Here is a 20,713-nt window from a genome sequence, read left to right on the forward strand (position 1 = left end):
CTCTCTCTCTCTATTTTTCTCTCCATTTCCCCCTCCCTCTTTTTAAATACTTCTCTCTTCAATACACAAACAAGTCTATCGCAAATGCTCCTCTTTGTTACATATACATGTACATGTATTATCATTTACGAGTAAATACCCCTTCCCCTTGCATAATCTTCCACTAAACAATGTTTAAGGCGAGGGTGAAATCTTTGTCCCGTCCGTCTGGTGTTGAATATATACTTGTACCCATTGATGACAATGGGTTAAATCATGATTGTATAATAATTATACCCACCCGACACCTTGATTAACTTCCGAAAACACTTTACACATGAGAGAGATATCAATGCTATTTATATATTCTAATGATTTATTGAACATTTTGTGGCAAACTCTATGATTCTCTTGTAAGTAAAATTATATTAAGCCGAAGAACGATCTGGTAGAGAAATACAAATTAGTGATATATTGAGGAAGACAATGAAATGTTACTAGTAGCTTACATTATAACCAAAAGTCATGTTACTTTATTTCTTACATAATTTGCAGAGTATCATGTAAGCTATATAAATGTACATTGTAACATACATGATGACAATTGCATATGACTTAAAATATCAAACACAATTTTTATGAACGATTAGCATTTCCTAGGTGCTATACAGCCAAAAATACATTTGCAATTCTGGGATACACAAAAATCAAGAGTTGTCTGATTTAGGATGGCAACTAAGCCCAAACGATATTTTGCAAGCAGATAATGCCTGCATACTGTACATGCGAGTAACGTTTGATTACGATTAAGCAAAGCGCATTTCTGTATATACATAGTACTAACGATTGATGTAGCAAGCGCAAAGTATACATTTCCATTTATTCAATATTTTTGATTAACAAATTAAGAGATTATGGAATTTCCTTTCATATTTTTTGCATGTCCAGTGTATGACCACATCTTTGTACAGCCAAATGAGTTTCTGCTAATAAGCCAACTGGTTATATGTTCTACCGTTTTGGCCTACATCTACCATTTCTACATCTAAGTATTTTTTGTTTTATAATCTGTGGATTTTTCCGTTTAACCTAAATATTTTGAAAATAATATTTTAGGAACTAAACAATAGATCAGTTAAGATAGATTTAAGGTTTGAATATCAATAATGATACTATGAAAAACGACATTATATTAAAATTATGACATATGAAAATATGATATGGATAAAAATCAGAATTCGTCGCTGTTTTCACGAAGTGACGGTAGTGAAAAAAAATTGCATTCACTTTGCGTTACGATTTTCCTCACTACCGTCACTTCGTGAAAACAAGGAATGCCAAACATTACAAAGCTTCAACTCCAAAAGTATCATAGGAAAACATGTAGCAAATATCATACAGCAATTCCATTTCATAATGGTAGGGTACCTGGTATGCTTTCACCACGGTATAAAAGGTTTCATAAGAGATGTTCTTAAAATAAATTCATGAAATATTAACCATTCTTTCACTCTCCTTTTTCTCTTTTTGTTTTGTTTTACATGCTCTCAACACATTAAAAAAACAGTTACATATACTTTTGAGATCTGGTCAAGCAACTGTCTGAAAAAACCCAAGAGCTGATTGTGTTTCATATAAACAGTGTTGTATCCCTTAGTTTGACGGCATCACCGACATGAGAGGATATCGACTCAATCAGTCTTGCTGAATGTTACATGCTCAGCCCACATGGATATATGGATGTACTTGCACACACACACACACACACATACACGCACACACGCAAGCACACGTGGCATTCCATGTGTATGAACTCATCTTTGTACAACCAAATGAGTTTCTGCTAATATTGTAGTTATAAGCCAACTGTTTATAAAGTTCTAATAATAGCCTACATATATCACGTTCCCATCTAAGTCTTCTTATATACTCTGTGTAATCAACAACATTAACAACAGTTAGAGATATTTTTAAGATCTGGTCAAGATACTGTCTTAAATAATAAGTGACTCTTGTTTTAACTATGTTTCAGAATGGCGGTAGATACAGAAATAACAACGAGCGTTGCAGCTTTTTTAATTGAAATAATTCGATTCTTCTGCTTTGAATTAATATTTCTTTTAGGGACCGTCAATACTACTGGGCCAGAAGGGATTTGACCACCCAGCCAGGTCGCTTACAGTTGGCTATCTCATCAACTCAGCTCTCAACCAACATAAGAAAAAGAGGATCATGGGGGACCGACAGGCACCGATTGGGGAAGTTTTCTATATAGAGGGAGCAAGTAGCTACAAGTAGGACAGTGGGGCTTTAAAAAGTACAGTGAAATGGAAAAAATGATATTATAGGATTGATCAAGCATAATATTTTGTTGAGAGATGTGTAACGATAAATTGAAATTGCTCCGGTTATAATAAATTACTCTTGTAATAACTACTACAATCAATCGAATTTCTATATCCAGATATTTGCCAAAAAGAACATTAAAATCTACATTAAAAAACATCCCGCTCTCATGCAATTCGTGTAATATCTATACACAATTAACAATGTTGAAATTATACATGCAGTGTTTGGATATAATATGGTTGGGTTAATAGTTATGAAGGTTTTGTCTATGACTCTCTCAAACCATTCAGACAGTTGATAATGTATCCGAAAAAAGTCAGCTGGATTTACTTGTTTTAGATTGCGACGTCTTACGTCCACAGATGCTTCACCAGGCCGACCATGCCAACGTTCCTCGACCACGTCACCGCGTTCATGGGTCAACAATCATTTGGTGCTAAAGACCAGTCGCTCTGGTAAAGGGTCCTGGAATGGACCTGAAACCTCGCAAGCTAAACTAATGTAAGTAAACTTTACTTGATGAAGGTTCAATGGTGATTCTTTATAAACTGAGTGCTTTCTGGGAAACATCCATCATTATCTTCATGAGGAAAAGGAGCAATATTTTCTCCGGGGATGTATCAATAAGAACGAGTTGAGAAATCAGCTCTTCGTCGTTACTTATGATTCCGCCTACATGGCTTGTATCCAAGCTGGTGAATTCCTCGTTGGGTTTCCCACCATAAGATACCAGAGGGGCTTTCTCAGACATGTCTTCAGGTAGGACTGGCATTCCATGACTGGGCGATTGTTCAGAGGGTTGAATGCTACTAACGTTGTCCATATCATCACCAGGATGAACTTCTTCAAAGGACACTTCTTCAGAAGTCACCTCAGGTTCATCCAAGTCCTCCGTACTGCGCTCCTGTGATTGGTCAAGATGTTGACTCCTACTTCCATCTGTCAAGTCCTCCTGAATTTTGGACGCCATGTCTTCTGTATGCTCATCTCGAGGAGTTTGGTTGCTGCTTGAGGTAGCTTCCTGAAGTACCTGTATGTCGTCAGTGTGTCCTTTGGTCTGGTCCTCTTCTAGAGAGGTCTCATCTCTATTAGAGAGCTGCTGATTATTGACGTCTTCGTGGGCATATTCAGCATCGATCTGTTCTTCTGCTTCACCTGACCGGTAGCAAGAAAGAGAACCAAAAATTGTGTTTTTTCTTTCTCAAAACGCATCTTATCGGACTTGATTGTGTAGAACTTGTCGCAGTAAATTTCAAATGTCTTTAATGTTTATGTTTTATACCAGCTAGTCTAGTAGAAGAAAACTTTACGTTACTAGTCAGCATCTATTTGGATTTTTCGTGTGCACAGCTGTAATGAGGAAATTGTTAATTTAAAGTAGTATCTGAGATTTCTTTTTCTTTCTTTTCTCTGCATTAAGTATCCTTAGTATTTATATCAACGGTGTAAATGTGGGAAATGAACTTGTTTAAACAAAATACTATCAATCTGACTCTAAACACATGGGCCGTATTATACCCCAAATATAACAGCATGTTGCGGAAGTTTTGAATGGGGTCCTTGTTACGAAACTACAGTTGTTCTTTGTGAACGTATACGATACCTTTGCTGAGATACAGGTCTGCAAGGTTGACCAACTTGGCAGCTTGCAGTGCCTTCGTTAGCTCAATCCGTTCATCCTCCCTTGACACACCTCTTCTCCATTGTTTCAGCATGTGGCGAGTTCCATCACTGGTTACACGGTTGAACTTCACATTGGTCATGAGCGCTCTCTGTATATCACCATGTAGGATTCCCAGCTGACCAGCAAGGCTGTCGATCTTGGCTTCATCGTAAAGATCGTCAGCTATCCGCTGTAATATGCCTGCAAACTCATCATTTGGGGGCTCCTCCCTAGAATGGTACACGGTAAGAAAAAAAGACAAACATGGGGCGGTCAGAGAACATAGGTATGACGTATCAACTTAAAAAATAATCAAAATCTGTCATTGTGTGATGAAAAAAGGGAAAATACGTTCTTCCGGTGATGAGACCATTACTCAATATGCTTTTATAACACTAATCACCATAGACTGAAATGCAGCTTAGATTCTCATCTCTTTGTTAATGAGTTTTAATCTTTTATTCACTTCTGCTTCTACCTAATCACAGATGGTTATAAAATTTCTAAACATGATTTTTGATTCATAGAACATAAGTGCTGCCGTACTTTTAGAACTATTATTGCCAGTTTAGCATCACTCATTTTACACACGAAAGTACATTCCATAGTAGATTTGTCACTATGAGATCAATAATGCGTTCATTGTCATGTAAAGAATATATATATTTCATCTCACCCTGCTTGTAATGTATCACTCCTTCCCAGTCCTCCGGATGAATTATCCTCAGATGATGTGCCTGTCACGAAGGAATGAAGTCAGGTAGAATGAGAAAAAAAGAATATAAGAGAAATGTTTGGAATGATCTTTATCTTTCACTGTATCTCTTTTTTTTGTTGTTATCTTCTAAAGTGTAAATATTGCACAAGCATTACATAGCTCTAGTTTCCTAGGATAATGTAATCGAAAGGCGTTATTTTGGCATAATGACAACAAAAACAAAACAAGCAATAAATAAATTTAGGTTTAGGACTATTTTGGACTGTGATAAGCAATATATTTTAAGTATTTGCAAAGTAGCAAATAGGGTAGGAAGCTGAAAAGACCATATTGGACTTGATAAGCTTCACATTCTAAATATTTTAAAAAGTAGCCAAAACGGAATGGGAGTTTAATATATAGTATAATGTATATTTACAAAAAAGGGTTGAAAGGGAAAATGAGATTGGAAAATAAAATCTTACCACCCTGAGTTTGTTTTCCAGAGGTCACCCAAGGAATGAAACTCCACTGTTGTGTCTCTGCTTTCTTCTTCTGCTCTGCTGATCGTATCTCACTTTCTAGTTGAATTTTGGTTCTCAGCTTCCAGGTCTCACGCTCGAGTTGCTCCAAGTCCCTCTCTCTTCCTTTGCGTAGCTCTTCAAATTGCTGTCTTAGAGTCGTCTCATGTCGCTCTTTCTCCCCTACGATTTCTGTCAAATTGTCTACGCATTGTTGCTTAGACTCAAGTTTCTTCGTCATATCTGCTGCCAATGAGCGCTTGTCTTTATCAGATTGTGCTCTGTCTTCCTCTCTTCCTTTCTTTAGCTCATCAAATTGTTGTCTTAGGGTTGTCTCATTTCGCTCTTTCTCCCCTACGATTTCCGTCAAAGTGTCTACATGCTGTTGCTTAGACTCGAGTTGCATCTTCATATCTGCTGCCAATGAGCGCTTGTCTTTTTCAGATTGTGCTCTGTCTTCCTCTCTTCCTTTCTTTAGCTCCTCAACTTGTTGTCTTAGGGTTGTCTCATTTTGCTCTTTCTCCCCTACGATTTCCGTCAAAGTGTCTACATGCTGTTGCTTAAACTCGAGTTGCTTCGTCATATCCGCTGCCAATGAGCGCTTGTCTTTATCAGATTGTAATCTGTCTTCCTCTCTTCCTTTCTTTAGCTCCTCAACTTGTTGTCTTAGGGTTGTCTCATTTCGCTCTTTCTCCCCTACGATTTCCGTCAAAGTGTCTACATGATGTTGCTTAGACACGAGTTGCTTCGTCATATCTGCTGCCAATGAGCGCTTGTCTTTTTCAGATTGTGCTCTGTCTTCCTCTCTTCCTTTCTTTAGCTCCTCAACTTGTTGTCTTAGGGTTGTCTCATGTCGCTCTTTTTCCCCTACGATTTCCGTCAAAGTGTCTATGCGTTGTTGCTTAGACTCCAGTTTTTTCGTCATATTTGCTGCCAATGAGCGCTTCTCCTTTTCAGCACTTGATCTGTCTTCCTCTCTTCCCTTCTTTAGCTCCTCAACTTGTTGTTTTAGGGTCGTCTCATTTCGCTCTTTCTCCCCTACGGTTTCCGTCAAAGTGTCTACATGCTGTTGCTTAGACTCGAGTTGCTTCGTCATATCTGCTGCCAATGAGTGCTTCTCTTTTTCAGCTCTTTTTCTGTCTTTCTCTCTTCCTTTCTTTAGCACCTCAACTTGTTGTCTTAGGGTCGTCTCATTTTGCTCTTTCTCCCCTACGGTTTCCGTCAAAGTGTCTACATGCTGTTGCTTAGTCTCAAGTTGCTTCGTCATATCTGCTGCCAATGAGTGCTTCTCCTTTTCAGCTCTTTTTCTGTCTTCCTCTCTTCCTTTCTTTAGCTCCTTAACTTGTTGTATTAGCGTCGTCTCATTTCGCTCTTTCTCCCCTACGGTTTCTGTCAAAGTGTCTATGCGTTGTTGCTTAGACTCAAGTTCCTTCGTCATACCTGCTGCCAATGAGTGCTTGTCTTTTTCAGATTGTGCTCTGTCTTCCTCTCTTCCTTTCTTTAGCTCATCAAATTGTTGTATTAGCGTCGTCTCATTTCGCTCTTTCTCCCCTACGATTTCTGTCAAAGTGTCTATGCGTTGTTGCTGAGATTCAAGTTCCTTTGTCATACCTGCTGCCAATGAGTGCTTCTCTTTTTCAGCTCTTTTTCTGTCTTCCTCTCTTCCTTTCTTTAGCTCCTCAACTTGTTGTCTTAGGGTCGTCTCATTTCGCTCTTTCTCTTCTACGGTTTCCGTCAAAGTGTCTACATGCTGTTGCTTAGACTCGATTTGCTTCGTCATATCTGCTGCCAATGAGTGCTTCTCTTTTTCAGCTCTTTTTCTGTCTTTCTCTCTTCCTTTCTTTAGCACCCCAACTTGTTGTCTTAGGGTCGTCTCATTTTGCTCTTTCTCCCCTACGGTTTCCGTCAAAGTGTCTAAATGCTGTTGCTTAGACTCAAGTTCCTTCGTCATATCTGCTGCCAATGAGTGCTTCTCTTTTTCAGCTCTTTTTCTGTCTTCCTCTCTTCCTTTCTTTAGCTCCTCAACTTGTTGTCTTAGGGTCGTCTCATTTCGCTCTTTCTCCCCTACGGTTTCCGTCAAAGTGTCTACATGCTGTTGCTTGGACTCGAGTTGCTTCGTCATATCTGCTGCCAATGAGTGCTTCTCTTTTTCAGCTCTTTTTCTGTCTTTCTCTCTTCCTTTCTTTAGCTCCTCAACTTGTTGTCTTAGGGTCGTCTCATTTCGCTCTTTCTCCCCTACGGTTTCCGTCAAAGTGTCTACATGCTGTTGCTTAGACTCGAGTTGCTTCGTCATATCTGCTGCCAATGAGCGCTTGTCTTTTTCAGATTGTGCTCTGTCTTCCTCTCTTCCTTTCTTTAGCTCATCAAATTGTTGTATTAGCGTCGTCTCATTTCGTTCTTTCTCCCCTACGATTTCTGTCAAAGTGTCTATGCGTTGTTGCTTAGACTCCAGTTTTTTCGTCATATTTGCTGCCAATGAGCGCTTCTCGTTTTCAGCACTTGATCTGTCTTCCTCTCTTCCCTTCTTTAGCTCCTCAATTTGTTGTAAAAGCGCCGTCTCATGTTGCTCTATTCAACGGAAACATATTCAATGAGTTAATTGAAAATTTCGTCCAAAGTCATGATATGACATCTACATACCACATATACATATACCAACATAATATCTCCTTTCTTTCCGGGGGGGGGGGGTCTACACAAACAAACGGAGAAAGTCTGAAATGCTTCTTCATCTATGTGTGTGTTTATCAGTATTCTCAGTGCCATATAATTTTCTGTCATATTTAAGTTATACAAAATGGGCAAAATCGAGTGGAAAAAGTAGGGAGGGGGAGAGAGAGAGAGAAAGAGAGAAGGGTGATAAAGGAAGGAGACTGAAGAGGAGCCTGTATAAGGAATAAATATATAGTGAGTAATAAGATAGTTATACATTTACAACTATGTTATTGCAAATAAAATGTAATATTCAATGTAGGAAATTTAGTCGGGACATTCATGATAGAATAGACTGATGATATTTTGTTTGATGTTGTTTGACTACTAATACTTCGACGGAAAGATAGAAGAAACACAATCTAAAGATCGGTAGTTTAATAGCGAAAATTAATTAATAAATAAATGTATAAAATCAAGACCACGTTGGGTACAATTGATAACGGGGCGTTGTGGCATGCGCACGTAATCCAGCTTATAATGGAAGCTACAAACTGATTCAGCTGAGGACGCAGGTTCGAAACCGAGTCACGTCTTTCGGATGGTGACGTTAAAAGTCGGTCACCAGACGTAAATAATCATATTTGATTGATACACGTCTGTAAAAAGTCAATTATACACACACACACACACACACACACAACACACACGATGAAATTTGTTTCATAATTTCCCTTTTTTTTCTGATTAAGCATTGATTTTTATCAAGATCGCTGAATGTTTAAGTGGCATAACCCTGACAATATTTCCCTTCAGTACACATTCACTACCACCATCATGTCATCATCTTAATCTTCATCATTATCATGATCATCATGATCATCATCATGAAGCACAACATCCGCCAGTACGCGCCAAGAGGACAGCGGCCACTTAACTTTTCGTACGAGAAGAACAATTCCCAACAAAAAGTAACAGTTTGGATGGGCCTTGTCGGGAATTGTTTTATTTTATAATTTGTGTGCCTGTGCGTGTGTTGTGCGTATGTGTGTGTGTATGTGTTCGGTTTTTGTGCGTGCGTGCTTGTGCGTACGTGTGTGCGCGAATGCGTTTGTGTGCGTGTGTTTGTGTGGTGTGTCTGACTGTCTTTGTAACTTGGCGCAAGTGAGATCTGGCAGTCTTGTAAAGATTGTCTGATGTTCAGTCATGCATGCAAAAATTCAAATAAAAATGATACCTAAATGTACTGGGAGGATAACTCTATCAAGACATATCATGAAACCTACGATTAAATATTCATACTTAAAAAACAACTTTTAAAAAGTGGGACATTTTTTCTGACTCACTCTGTATATCTGAGAGCATGAATATATTCATGATCGTTTACTTTTAAACCCATGTTTGTACTAAGGTACAAACACTAAGGTACTAAGCCACCGACACCCATGAAATAAAAGAACTAAGATGACATATCTATGAAAGTGAAATATATCAATCCTATTACAAAAATAATTTTGTTTATTTATTTATTTATTTCTAATCTTTTGACAGGGTAGCCCATTCACCAAAAAGTAGTGGTCTTCCATGGGGCCCTGAATAAACATGAACATATTTACATCGTTCATAACGTTTATACAGAACAGTTAAAAAAAATACTCATTTGCAAAATAAACATATATATCAACCTAGTAAACAGTAATGTCAATAGGAAAATATTGATTAAGTCGCAATTATGTGAATAAGTCATGTTAATATTACAGAACTTGCACGTAGTGTATGTTCGGCTGAGCCATTCACAAATTACAACGTTGTTTAAACAATCTCTTAAATGAATTGACAGAGGAAGCCGTTCTCAACGAATTATCTAGCTTATTTCATTCAAATATGGAAGGAACAATTGGCTACACTTATAACAATCAGTGTGAAATCTAGGCACACGTAAACATCCACTGTCTATTTGCCTTGTATGATGCTCATGTACATCATTAGGATCGATTAAGCCTATCTGAAGGTAAGAAGGTGCTAAGTTATGAGCGCATTATATATCATCATAACGCGACTTAAAGATAAACTCCAGTACTGGTAAAAAAAAAAAAATTCTCACAGAATCAAACGAAACTTACACTGAATGTTCAAGAATACAAATAAATGACATGTGCCAAACAATGTTGGAAGAAAATGTATACTGGCTGGGTAATGAGCATAGAAAGACAAGGAAATCAAGGTAGTACTAGCCCCGACACCATGTGTGTTGTCCCATATATAGCTTTCTATGTGAGTGCTTGTTACTTTACCAAGACTCGGTCAAATTTATTATGATTTTGATGACTCCAGAACCTTGCAGTGCACACCAATACTTACATGCTACATGATAAACTGTTTCTGATCCTTTCACACCTTTTCTTTCACAATGCAATCGCATTACCAGTACTAAAGTTTTTACTTTAACCCAAACCGCTTGTCTAGTGCCATCCATTTAAGACTTGTGAACAACTCAGCCGACGGTGTGTCATATGTCTTGTTCAATATTATTCTTGCGGCCCTCTTTGAATTTTTTGCAGCTTAGTTGTATGAGAATGAAATCTGTTCTACCATATATTAGAGCAGTAATCTAATCGTGGCAACACTAGACTGTTATAAAGTAACTTTAAGAATCTTTGAGGCAAAAAACTCTTTGCTCTCTTTATCATGCTAATGTTTTTCTGGGTAAGTTTACTCATACGTTTTCGATTTGTTTAGACCATTTCAATTCTTCATCTATCTAAAGTCCTGAGCATTTGGTGAATTTAACTCTTTTGATCAAATTGCCATTTAATGAAATGGTGAAAGATTCAATTTTTTGAGACTAGCACCAGAGCCTATTAACATGACACAAGTTTTTTCAGTGTTAAGAACAAGACGATTTTCCTTAATCCATGCCATGACTCTGCGTAATGCAACAGTTAATTTTTCTTCCACAGCAGTTGCATCATTTGCACTGACGGTAAGTGTCGTATCGTCAGCATACATATCTATGATACCTTCAGGAGTACATTCAGGTAGACTATTAACATATATTGAAAATAAAAGGGGACCAAGAATTGAACCTTGTGGCACACCTAATTTGATGGTTGATGGATGCGACTTGGCTCCTTTGAATTGGGTCACTTGTTGTCGATCCCATAAATATGATTTGAACCATTAAATAGTCATATTACTACAACCTATACAAGCTAGTTTATGTAGAAGTAGCTCATGGTCAACAGTATTAAAAGCCTTACGAAGATCTATGAAGGCTACTCCAGAAATTTATTTGTAATCAATATTCAACGACCATTGATTTACAAGTTTTGCAAGGGCAGTAGCTGTTGAATGTTTAGGTCTAAAACCAGACTAAAGGTGTAATAATTGATTCTCGTCCAAGATTTCACTGAGTTGTTGGTGGACGGCCCTTTCTATAACTTTACTCACGATAGGTAATATTGAAATGGGGCGGTAATTATTCAAAGAAGAAATATCTCCAGATTTGAATATTGGTACTACCCGAGCCTTTTTCCATTCACGTGGAACAACTCCTGTAAACAGGGATTTGTTAATGATATCACAAAGAGACTCTGCGATAACATTTTTCGTCATCTTTAAAAGTTTACGGTGATGTGATCTTGACCAGTTGCTTTATCTATACTCAGATTATCAATCTGTTTCAATACAAAATCCTCAGTAATCAAACTCAAATTAAACTACTCTCAGTTGAGACGTATTCCTTCGCAGGTCCTTTGTAATCTTAGTAGCATTAGAAATGAAAAAGTCATAGAAAGCTTCAGCAATATTTGCATTGTCTGACACATTAGCACCATCAACGTTTATGCTATTGGGAGAAATAGGTAATGACTTTAGGCACAAGGTTTCACAAACATCTCCACATTTGCTTACTATTGTATTGATTTTGCGAGATCTGGTCTGCATTATATTCTCTTTTTCTTTTCCTCATGAGATGAATAACTGTATTCTTTAGATATTTGTAGGTGTCCCAAAGATCATCACTTTTGTTAGCTTTAGCAGCTTTGAGAACTTTATCACCTTACGTCATAAGCTTAAAATCTCGTCAGATATCCATGGACATGCCTCTTTTCTTATCCGCTTTTTACATACTGGTATGTGCTTGTTGATTATATTATTGAATAGAGTCAACCACATATCCCACGCAACATCAACATTATCTCTATATTTTATGACATGGCACCTGCCAAGGAGTACTTCTCAATTCACTGTAAAATTTCTCCTCGTCAAGATTTTTAAACGAGCGAAATTATGCGTATTCAGATTTGTTATGGATTTTTGCACTAAAATCGCGAATCGTATACACCAAATAATGATCACTTATGCTAGTTTCAAATATTCCTCATTCATTGTAAATTTCCTTGTCTGATACAAATATCAAATCAATTAAGGTAGAAGAGGTATTTGTAACTCTTGTGGTAGTATCAATTAGCTGACTTAGCCCGTACATATTTGTATAAAACATTAACTTTTCAACATTCAGATCAAGTTGGTGTGGCATACAATCACAATTGAAATAACCTAAAATAATACAGTTTATATCTTCCGAGAGAGCAGAGTCCAAATTTCCGTCTAATTCTTCAAAGAAATCAACGTGAGAATTTGGAGGTCTGTAAAACTCTCCAACCAGGATAGGACTTATTTGGATAATGCAATTCAAACCAAAGGCATTCTAAAGTAGATGATTTCAAAACATCCCTTCTTTTATAATTGAACCTTTTGGATATATATATACAGCCACACCACCACCATGTTTCGTACGGTCTCTACGTAATAAAATATAAGCATCTATATACAATTCAGAATCATCAATCATTGAGTCGCAAAATGTTTCATTTAAACCAATAACATCAAATGATGCATTTCTCAGAAGTAATCTAAGTTCGTCAATCTTAGCAACTAAGCTATGAATATTCAAATGGGCAAATTTTAAGTCCCTGTTTCTAAACGGAGGAACTGAACCACCTTCTAACTGTTTAATTTTACTCTTATTCAGTTCATGAGACTGTTCCTGAAAATTATAATGGAGTATGCCAGTATCACATACAGAGTGTAACTGCATGTTGCCATGACGAGACGTAGATGCTCGTGCCACCCCTGTTGAGCTTTTGTCAGAGGAAGCATTGGAAGAGCAGGTGCAGATTTTAGTCTCCCTCTCGGTGCAATTATCTCGAAATCCTGCGTTGAAGATCCAACAACTTCAGCGTAGGACCTTTGACGAGTAGGTGTAGGTGGCCTTTGAGGTCACTCAATAAAGTGGCGTAGATTCGAGGCAAGAACGGCTTGTCCTGCCTTATTGATGTGGACCCCATCTCTGCCAGGGTGCCTGTCACCTATGTTATCGGTGTCAATTAAACCCCATATCCTTTCACGGGCAGCTCTTTTCAATCGCCCATTTACCCCATCGACACTGCGCCTCTGATGAACCGATTCCAATCTGCGGAGTATAACACTAGACAAGCATACATCACAGCCTTTTGCTGCAATCACGTCTACTAAGGCTATGATGTTATCGTCGGTGGATGTACTACCATAACCTTTCGACAAGTCATTTGACCCGACATGTACAACGACGTCTCCCTTCACCTTTACACCCTCAGTGGCCTTCTTAGAGGAGATATCAGCCACCGTTGCCCCTGGGTTCGGATGGCAGACTACTCGATGTTTTCGGTTCAGGAGTCGTCCCTCGATGTGCTTGATCACCGAGTCGCCTTCGATGACAACATCAGGTAGCTCAGACAAGCTGCGTTGGCGATGCCCTTGTCGGAACTCATTGGTTTCGTCGCTCGTCGACATCGAAGTCGAAGACTTGGCGTCAGTGCCTTCGAAAACAGCATCAGGTACCTCCAACAAGCGGCGCTGGCGATGCCCATCTTGGTACTCTTTGATCTGGTCGCTCGTCGACATCGAAGTAGAAGGCTCGACGTCTATGCCTTCGAGGACAGTATCATGTAGCTCAGACAAACGGCGTTGGCGATGCCCTACTTGGTACTTGTTGATCTGGTCACTAGTCGAAATCGAAGTAGCAGGCTCAGCGTAAGTGACATGTTTATCCGCAAGGACATCGAACCTATTCTTCGTCGGAACGGTATAAACATTTCCTGGTCGCTTATCATACCTCGCGGGATTAACTTTTGAGATAGTTCCCACTATCTCATTAAGATCTATTTTCTCCCTTACCAGATTAGCACTATCGAACTTAGATTGAACAGTTCATAGAGATCAGCTTGCTCAGTATTCGTCTCTCGATGTCTTTTGTCATTACTCGCTTGATTGACATTATTGATCTGAGATTGATGGATATTGTCATTTAGTTCTTTATCGATTGCACTTTGCAGCCTATTAACCAAAGTATCTTTTCCACCATTTATATTTAGACCATGTTTCTGCAGTTCAGCTTTGAGTTCCTTCACACGGAGACTTCTTACGTTAACGATGGTCATTGTGACGCCATTTAATATCACCTGTTCGCTGAAAAGAACTGCGTTAACATCACTGCGTAATAAATACTGAGATAACTCACTAGCGCACACTTGCGTTGTATCTTTGCGCTCACTTGCGCTGTATCCAAGGGGAATTGTGCGTAAAGTATTTATATTGCGCTTAATGTTCAAAAATCAAGAAAATAAATATTAAAAAATTGACCAAATTAACTGTATACAATTGCCAAAATCTTTAAAAGTCTAACCATTTGTGAAAAATGAACTACACAAATGTTACTACTGTCCTTTCGTCGTCAGTTTGGTATAAAAAGTTTCCTTGAGTCCATAATTTGGCTGCAGAAAAGTGTATTTTTCAGGATCTCGCGAAAAACACGCCCATCTCTCTTGAAATCCAATTCGTCACAATTAATAATCCAATCGAAGATGGATATACTTCTACTTCTACTTCTACGACGATACTCAGCAGGATATATAAGTCTGGATGTAGTGCTGAGGAATACACTATTTAGTTCTTGGTCTAGATGCTGGGTGGAAGCGCTCCCTTGAAGCCCTCCAGTGAAGTAGCGTCAAGGGTGATCTTCGAAAGTGCATTCTACGCAGTTACTGTCCAAGGGAAAATGAGTTCTGGTAGAGTTGGGTGCGGGATGGGAAAGCCAGCAACTTCTTTGAGTAATACTGTCGTGTGTTGCTGACAGTCATGGGTGATGTGTAATGGTGTGCATTGATGGCTACTGTGTTGTTTGGAATCTTGTACATGAGGTGGAGGCTTGCAGTATTTCTTCTCCTCTCCAGGCTCTCCCATTTCAGATGTTGAATCATGGCCGAGACACTTGCCATACGACGATATCTCTGGAGGGTGAATATTGCTGCTCGCCTTTGTACTGCTTCGATTTTGGATATATGGTTGTTTGTGTGAGGGTTCCAGACCGAGCAACAGTATTCCAGATAAGGTCTAACAAGAGAGAAGTAGGCTTGTTGGCGGATCTTTTGTGAGGTTTTGCGGAGATTTCTGCTGACTAGTCCTAGCATCCGATTGGCTCGGGATGTGATGTTGTTCATTTGGCCTTGCCAGGACAAGTTGGATGAGAAAGTCAGTCCTATATACCGGAGATCTGTTACCAACGCAAGAGGAGTGTCTCCTAGCGTATATGTCGTGGTGATGGCTTTCCGACGTAGGGAGAATGTGATGTGGTAGCATTTCTCGGTGTTGAATTTCATCTGCCATGTGTTAGCCCATGAATGCAGCCTGTTGAGATCTTGTTGTAGGGCTTGGCTATCAGTGACATCAGTGATCGGACGGTATAGAAGACAATCATCAGCAAAGAGTCGGATTTTGGAAGAGATCCCATCTACTATGTCATTGATGAAGGATATAAACATAAGTGGGCCGAGAACTGTGCCCTGTGGTACACCAGAGGTGTCTGGAACCCATTCAGATGACTCTCCATCTACAACAACTCGTTGTAACCTTTCAGTTAGGAACCCCCTGATCCATCTGATAAGGTTGTCATGGATCCAATAGTGATGGAGCTTATGGAGGAGGCGGTTATGGGGTACAACAGGCAATTTTCGCAAACTCGTTGCGGAATTAGAATCTGCGGTTCGTGTGCAAAATCGAGAAGTTACTATAGTAACAGTTGGATGACCGCTGAGGCCCTAAAATCTAGAACGGGTTTTGGCCAAATCTATGATCGTTCTCATTGACAACCCAAGCAAATCAGCAGCCAATCAGAGAGCTCGTACAGCTGACCCGGGAACTTTATTCTTCTGATAAAATTGTATAGATGCAGACGCGATCGACATCAAATCAGAGACTAGAAAATGAATTTCAACGCGAATGGCTCTTCGGTGAGTTTCTTTTATCGATTATTGTTTCTTAACCATACTATGGATATAACATGAATTGTTTTAAAATTGGATGATGAATTGTTGAAAGATGATAAAAGCCGTTTTGTGGCTTGGTCGAGACAAGTTGTGCTACTGTGAGTACACTAGTCGTGCGGTAGTCCCGTCTGTACTGTATTGCATGCGCAGGGCCTAAGATTGCATTGCATTGCAATGTTGTTGTGCATTGCCAGTTTATCGTCTCTGTCTGAGTTCTTGGTTCTTGCAAGAACCAAGATCTTGGTTGGTTGGTTCTCCAAAATACTCGTCTGAGTTTTAACTGGAGGTGCAGGTAAGGTGTTTTAATTTGTAGATGGGGGGACAATAGGGCAATTTTGAATTTGACAGGGTCAGTGTGAGTAAGAATAAGTGTTCGCCTAGATCTAGTCTTGATGGCGATAGAGTCTAGGTCTATAGATCCTAGACCCTAGTCTAGATCTAGTAAACATAGAATCTAGATAGACTATAAGCTATAGCCTCTGATCGTGCAAAATGGTGATTTAGTTTTAGTTTATAGGGGCCTACTCTCCTTGAAATTGTGTCCTGAATTAAACATCCCTGAAAATGTATTGTTTGCAAGTGCCAAGTGTTTTCCAGTCTAGCCTGGCCCTAGGTCTAGGTTTTTTTTTGGTTTTACCTCCCAAAACAATAATTCAACTCGGAGTCAGAGTCAAACAGCTCACTCTCTCTCTCTCTCTCTCTCTCACTCAGTCTCACTCTCATTCTTGAAAGGAATCTAACTACCGGTACTAGAAATCTATAGTAGAGCAGGGGTACCACAAACTGCACCCCTGCTCCTACAGCAGACTGATCCCCTAGGCCTAGATCTAGGCCTTACTGTAATTAAATAAAATGTAAGAAAAAAACACACACACACACACACAATTATGTCTGCAAGTCGGCAAAAGTTTTGTCTGAAGCATCACAAAATTATCTTCTTATGCCCCACCAGTGCATTCAAAATTATGACGTTGAACTAATTGTGGAAATTTTAATGTCAGAATGTTACAAATTACTTTCTCATCTTTTTGTTACAGCAGGTTGACGAGGTGGTGCCTATCGTGCCTGTGAAAGCAGCAAAGCCTTCACAATCTGTGAATCGGTATGTTTTCCATTACGTGCATCATCTTAAATTATAGCTATAGATCCATAGGCCTAGAATTAAATATAATTTGAAATTCAATGATAATGATAATGTTCTTACACAGCACATGATACATAAGCATTTAAGCAGAAAAGGTTAGTCTATACAAAGAGAAACATACATGCATGAATAGGTATGTGTTTACGACTCAAAATCCTTTGTACAATCGTTTTCCACCTTTTTTTGTCAAAACATTATAATGCCCAAAATATAATGCATTCATGATATGATTATGATGTTTTTTCATTATTACAATATAGATAGGTCTACACGTGTATAGTACCATTTATGATGATTTCAGAATTCCATTTTATCTAAATCCTTGTTTTTTTTCTTCATTTCTTGTACTGCAGAATGTCCGGGGACAACAGCAGCATAAATATATTAATAGGGGAAGTGGTTCTGGCCAACCCCTTCCAGTACAAATACAAAACTGGAGATTCATCCAGAGCATGGCAACAGGTGGCAGAAGGCATGCAGAGGAATGGGTTGAAGGTGGACTCCTGAGCGGTGAGAGACCAAATCCACATCCTTAAAGATTAAGTGAAGGCAAAGAACAATTTGGAGAAGGCTGCAAGTAGCATCGCAGTAGAGGAGACAAAGAGGAGAAAGCTATTAGAGAGGCGATAGAGCGGATGCTACAGGAAGAGGAGGACATTGAGTTGGCACCAAAGGAGAGAGGAGATGAGCAAAAGAAGAAGGCGGAAGGTGAAGAGCTGAGAAAGAGGGCCTGCGAAACATTAGGAGAAACTAGAAAGAGGTATTTTTCAGAGGATTTTTCCAATTTAACAAATTCTACGTGTACTCCCTAACACCCCCTCTGCTCCCCTCTCAACACACATAAAACCTACACCATTTCATTAAAAACTAACAGTTATAACTCAACATGCTCGAAAGGAAAACAAAATTACAAATGACTAAGTAAAAATTCCTTTATTGTTTTTAAAAAGCCGTTAAAAATCAAGAGGGCACTCTCTAAACACTTATCTGTTTCAACCATTTTAAACAAAAATATTGTGGATGTGATGTTTTGTAGAAATAGTGATAAGAAAAAGAGATTAACAACGACTATTTAGAAACTGGCTGGTTCAAAATTATTAACTAATTGTGGGGCCCCACAATAAAGCTTATTGTCTTTACAATTGTATGCTCTTTCAAATTTGACACTCAGTTTTTTATTATCTGACCAATTTGTTTTTGTGTAGCGCCCTCTATACCAAACTCAACTATCCCTTTAATATATTTTAGTATTATGTAAACCAACATTCAGTTAGTGTTCTTCATGTACAACATGTAGATTGACTTTAAAGTTACTCGGTAGCATTGTTGAAGGTTGATGAAAAAATTGCTTAATTTTTGTATAAAATGTTACTAACTATATTCCTTCTACTGTACTAACCCTCTGACAGGCAAAAAATCCTGAAAAAAAATCTCAAACCACAAAGATATCTATGGTTTTCTTTGAAGGCGTCGATGTGAGGCACCCTCTAACAGTGATTAACAGTAAATTCTCCCAACCATTTTTGAATTTTCCCAACCGTTTTTCCATGAAAAAAAGACATAAAACAGGCTATAACAATTCTGTCAACACTTAAATGTCTGGAAAGGAATGTAGAGCCATTTTATTGCTTTGTGAGATTTCCATTCACCTAAAATGTAATTAAATTGTTCTATAGATCTAGATCTAGACCTAGTTGGGAGAATTAAGGAATCGATCAGATCAGTTTTTCCCAATTTGTACCATGAATAATGGTCCGTTTTCACTCAAATTTTCAGATTATCTTTAATTGTACATCTAGCATTGAAGTCACTACCTTAGAACCACTATCTCTCATCTGAACAATGTTACCAAGTCCCTTTAAAACTCCTTTTTCTTTTGTTTTATATTTCATGTTAGATACCAAGGTGAATGCAGTACCCGCACCACATCATGCAGGATCTTGAATAGCTTACACAGTTTAAAATTGACACTTCCTTTTTCTCTTATTTTTAATATAGCATTTTAGACACCAAAGCGAATGCGGCACCAGTACCACTCAAAAAAGGCAGCGAAACAAAGGGCGAGAAACTCTTGCATTTCTGGACAGACAAATGGATTTGGAGCAGGAGATGAAAAGGGAGGATATGGAGAAGAGGAGAGAGGAACAGGAGAGACAGCGAGCTGAAGAGATGGAGAGTAGACGAGAGGAAGAAGAGAGACGGGGAGCTGAAGAAGCCATCCGAGAGCGTCGCTTTGAGCTTATGCAACATCAGATGCTGCATCAACAGCAACAAGCCCTCCAGCAACAACAACAACAACAGCAACATAATCAACAAATGCAATCGATGATGATTGCCCTCATTAAATCTTTAGAAAAGAATTAAAGAACAATATCTTTTTTTCATCATTCATTTCAACTGAAATATGTTTGAGTGACCAACAGTGAACATTTTACTTTGTCATAATTTATTAAAAATAAAATATTGACTTTGGCAGTTTTGCTAAGTCTGTGTGTATTAGGTTATATGGTCTTCCTAAGAGTTACTAATTTGCCATTATGATATGTATATGCCAAAGATATATTGTGTTAACTTGTATATGCAATTCAACAACCTCTTGCCTTTTTGTTATGTGTGTGACTTCCTTTTTGCTCCTTAGTTTCATTTGTATGTAGTTGGTGCTATCACATTCTTTCTATGTTCCATTACCATTGCCCATGTTATATTCCTTTTATTCAACTGCAAATCTGGATACCATAATATATGAAATCAAGATATTTCACCTTGGTCTTTAGTAGGTGACTTTGACCGTGTTTACTTGTGTTGTACAAATTTTATGTTTTCACAATGCCAATTTGTGTTAATTTTATGAAGGTGTTGAGGCAAGTATGTCGTTGAACTTGATACGTTTACGTGTTTAGCCTTCAGAGTAGCTTGTTAACATAGTTTTGTTTAAGTAGCTATGCGAAGAAAATCTCATATTTGAAATTATGCATCACTAGAGAGCTAGCGGATTATATATCTTTATTATACAAGTTAAGATCCAAGTAAACCAGCTATTACATAAATCATCTCAGGATCAATACTAAATAATATTCTTTGCGCAGGTACTTCAAATTCGTCAATAGATCTTCGGTGTATTGTAAGTAAGTTTATGGTACATGTAAGTTGTAACTTATAAGTGATTGAAAGTTCAGGTTTTTAGCTTATTTCATGTATCTAACTTTATGGTAATTTCATTGAGATGAAATGAAATAGGTGATATAGGCTAGAGTGGAATCATGGATTGCACTGTACTGCAGTTTTATTATTACTTCATATTTTCTACTCTTTGATGTGTTCAGTACCAACAGTAACACAGGT

General features: G+C 38.3%; 1 protein-coding gene across 1 annotated transcript; it reads right to left on the bottom strand.

Moving 5' to 3' along the window:
* Nucleotides 1–2,282: 2,282 nt before the first annotated feature.
* Nucleotides 2,283–10,828, bottom strand: LOC105443098 (trichohyalin-like; the record flags this gene model as incomplete). The annotated part of the gene is made up of 5 exons (XM_011675916.2): nucleotides 2,283–3,483; nucleotides 3,932–4,221; nucleotides 4,668–4,728; nucleotides 5,174–7,775; nucleotides 10,802–10,828. Coding segments are annotated over 5 exons (3,594 nt in total), but the record flags the coding sequence as incomplete, so codon positions are not given.
* Nucleotides 10,829–20,713: the final 9,885 nt, after the last annotated feature.

This window comes from Strongylocentrotus purpuratus, unplaced genomic scaffold, assembly GCF_000002235.5.
Source record: "Strongylocentrotus purpuratus isolate Spur 01 unplaced genomic scaffold, Spur_5.0 spur5_scaffold_20, whole genome shotgun sequence".
Taxonomy (NCBI): domain Eukaryota; kingdom Metazoa; phylum Echinodermata; class Echinoidea; order Camarodonta; family Strongylocentrotidae; genus Strongylocentrotus; species Strongylocentrotus purpuratus.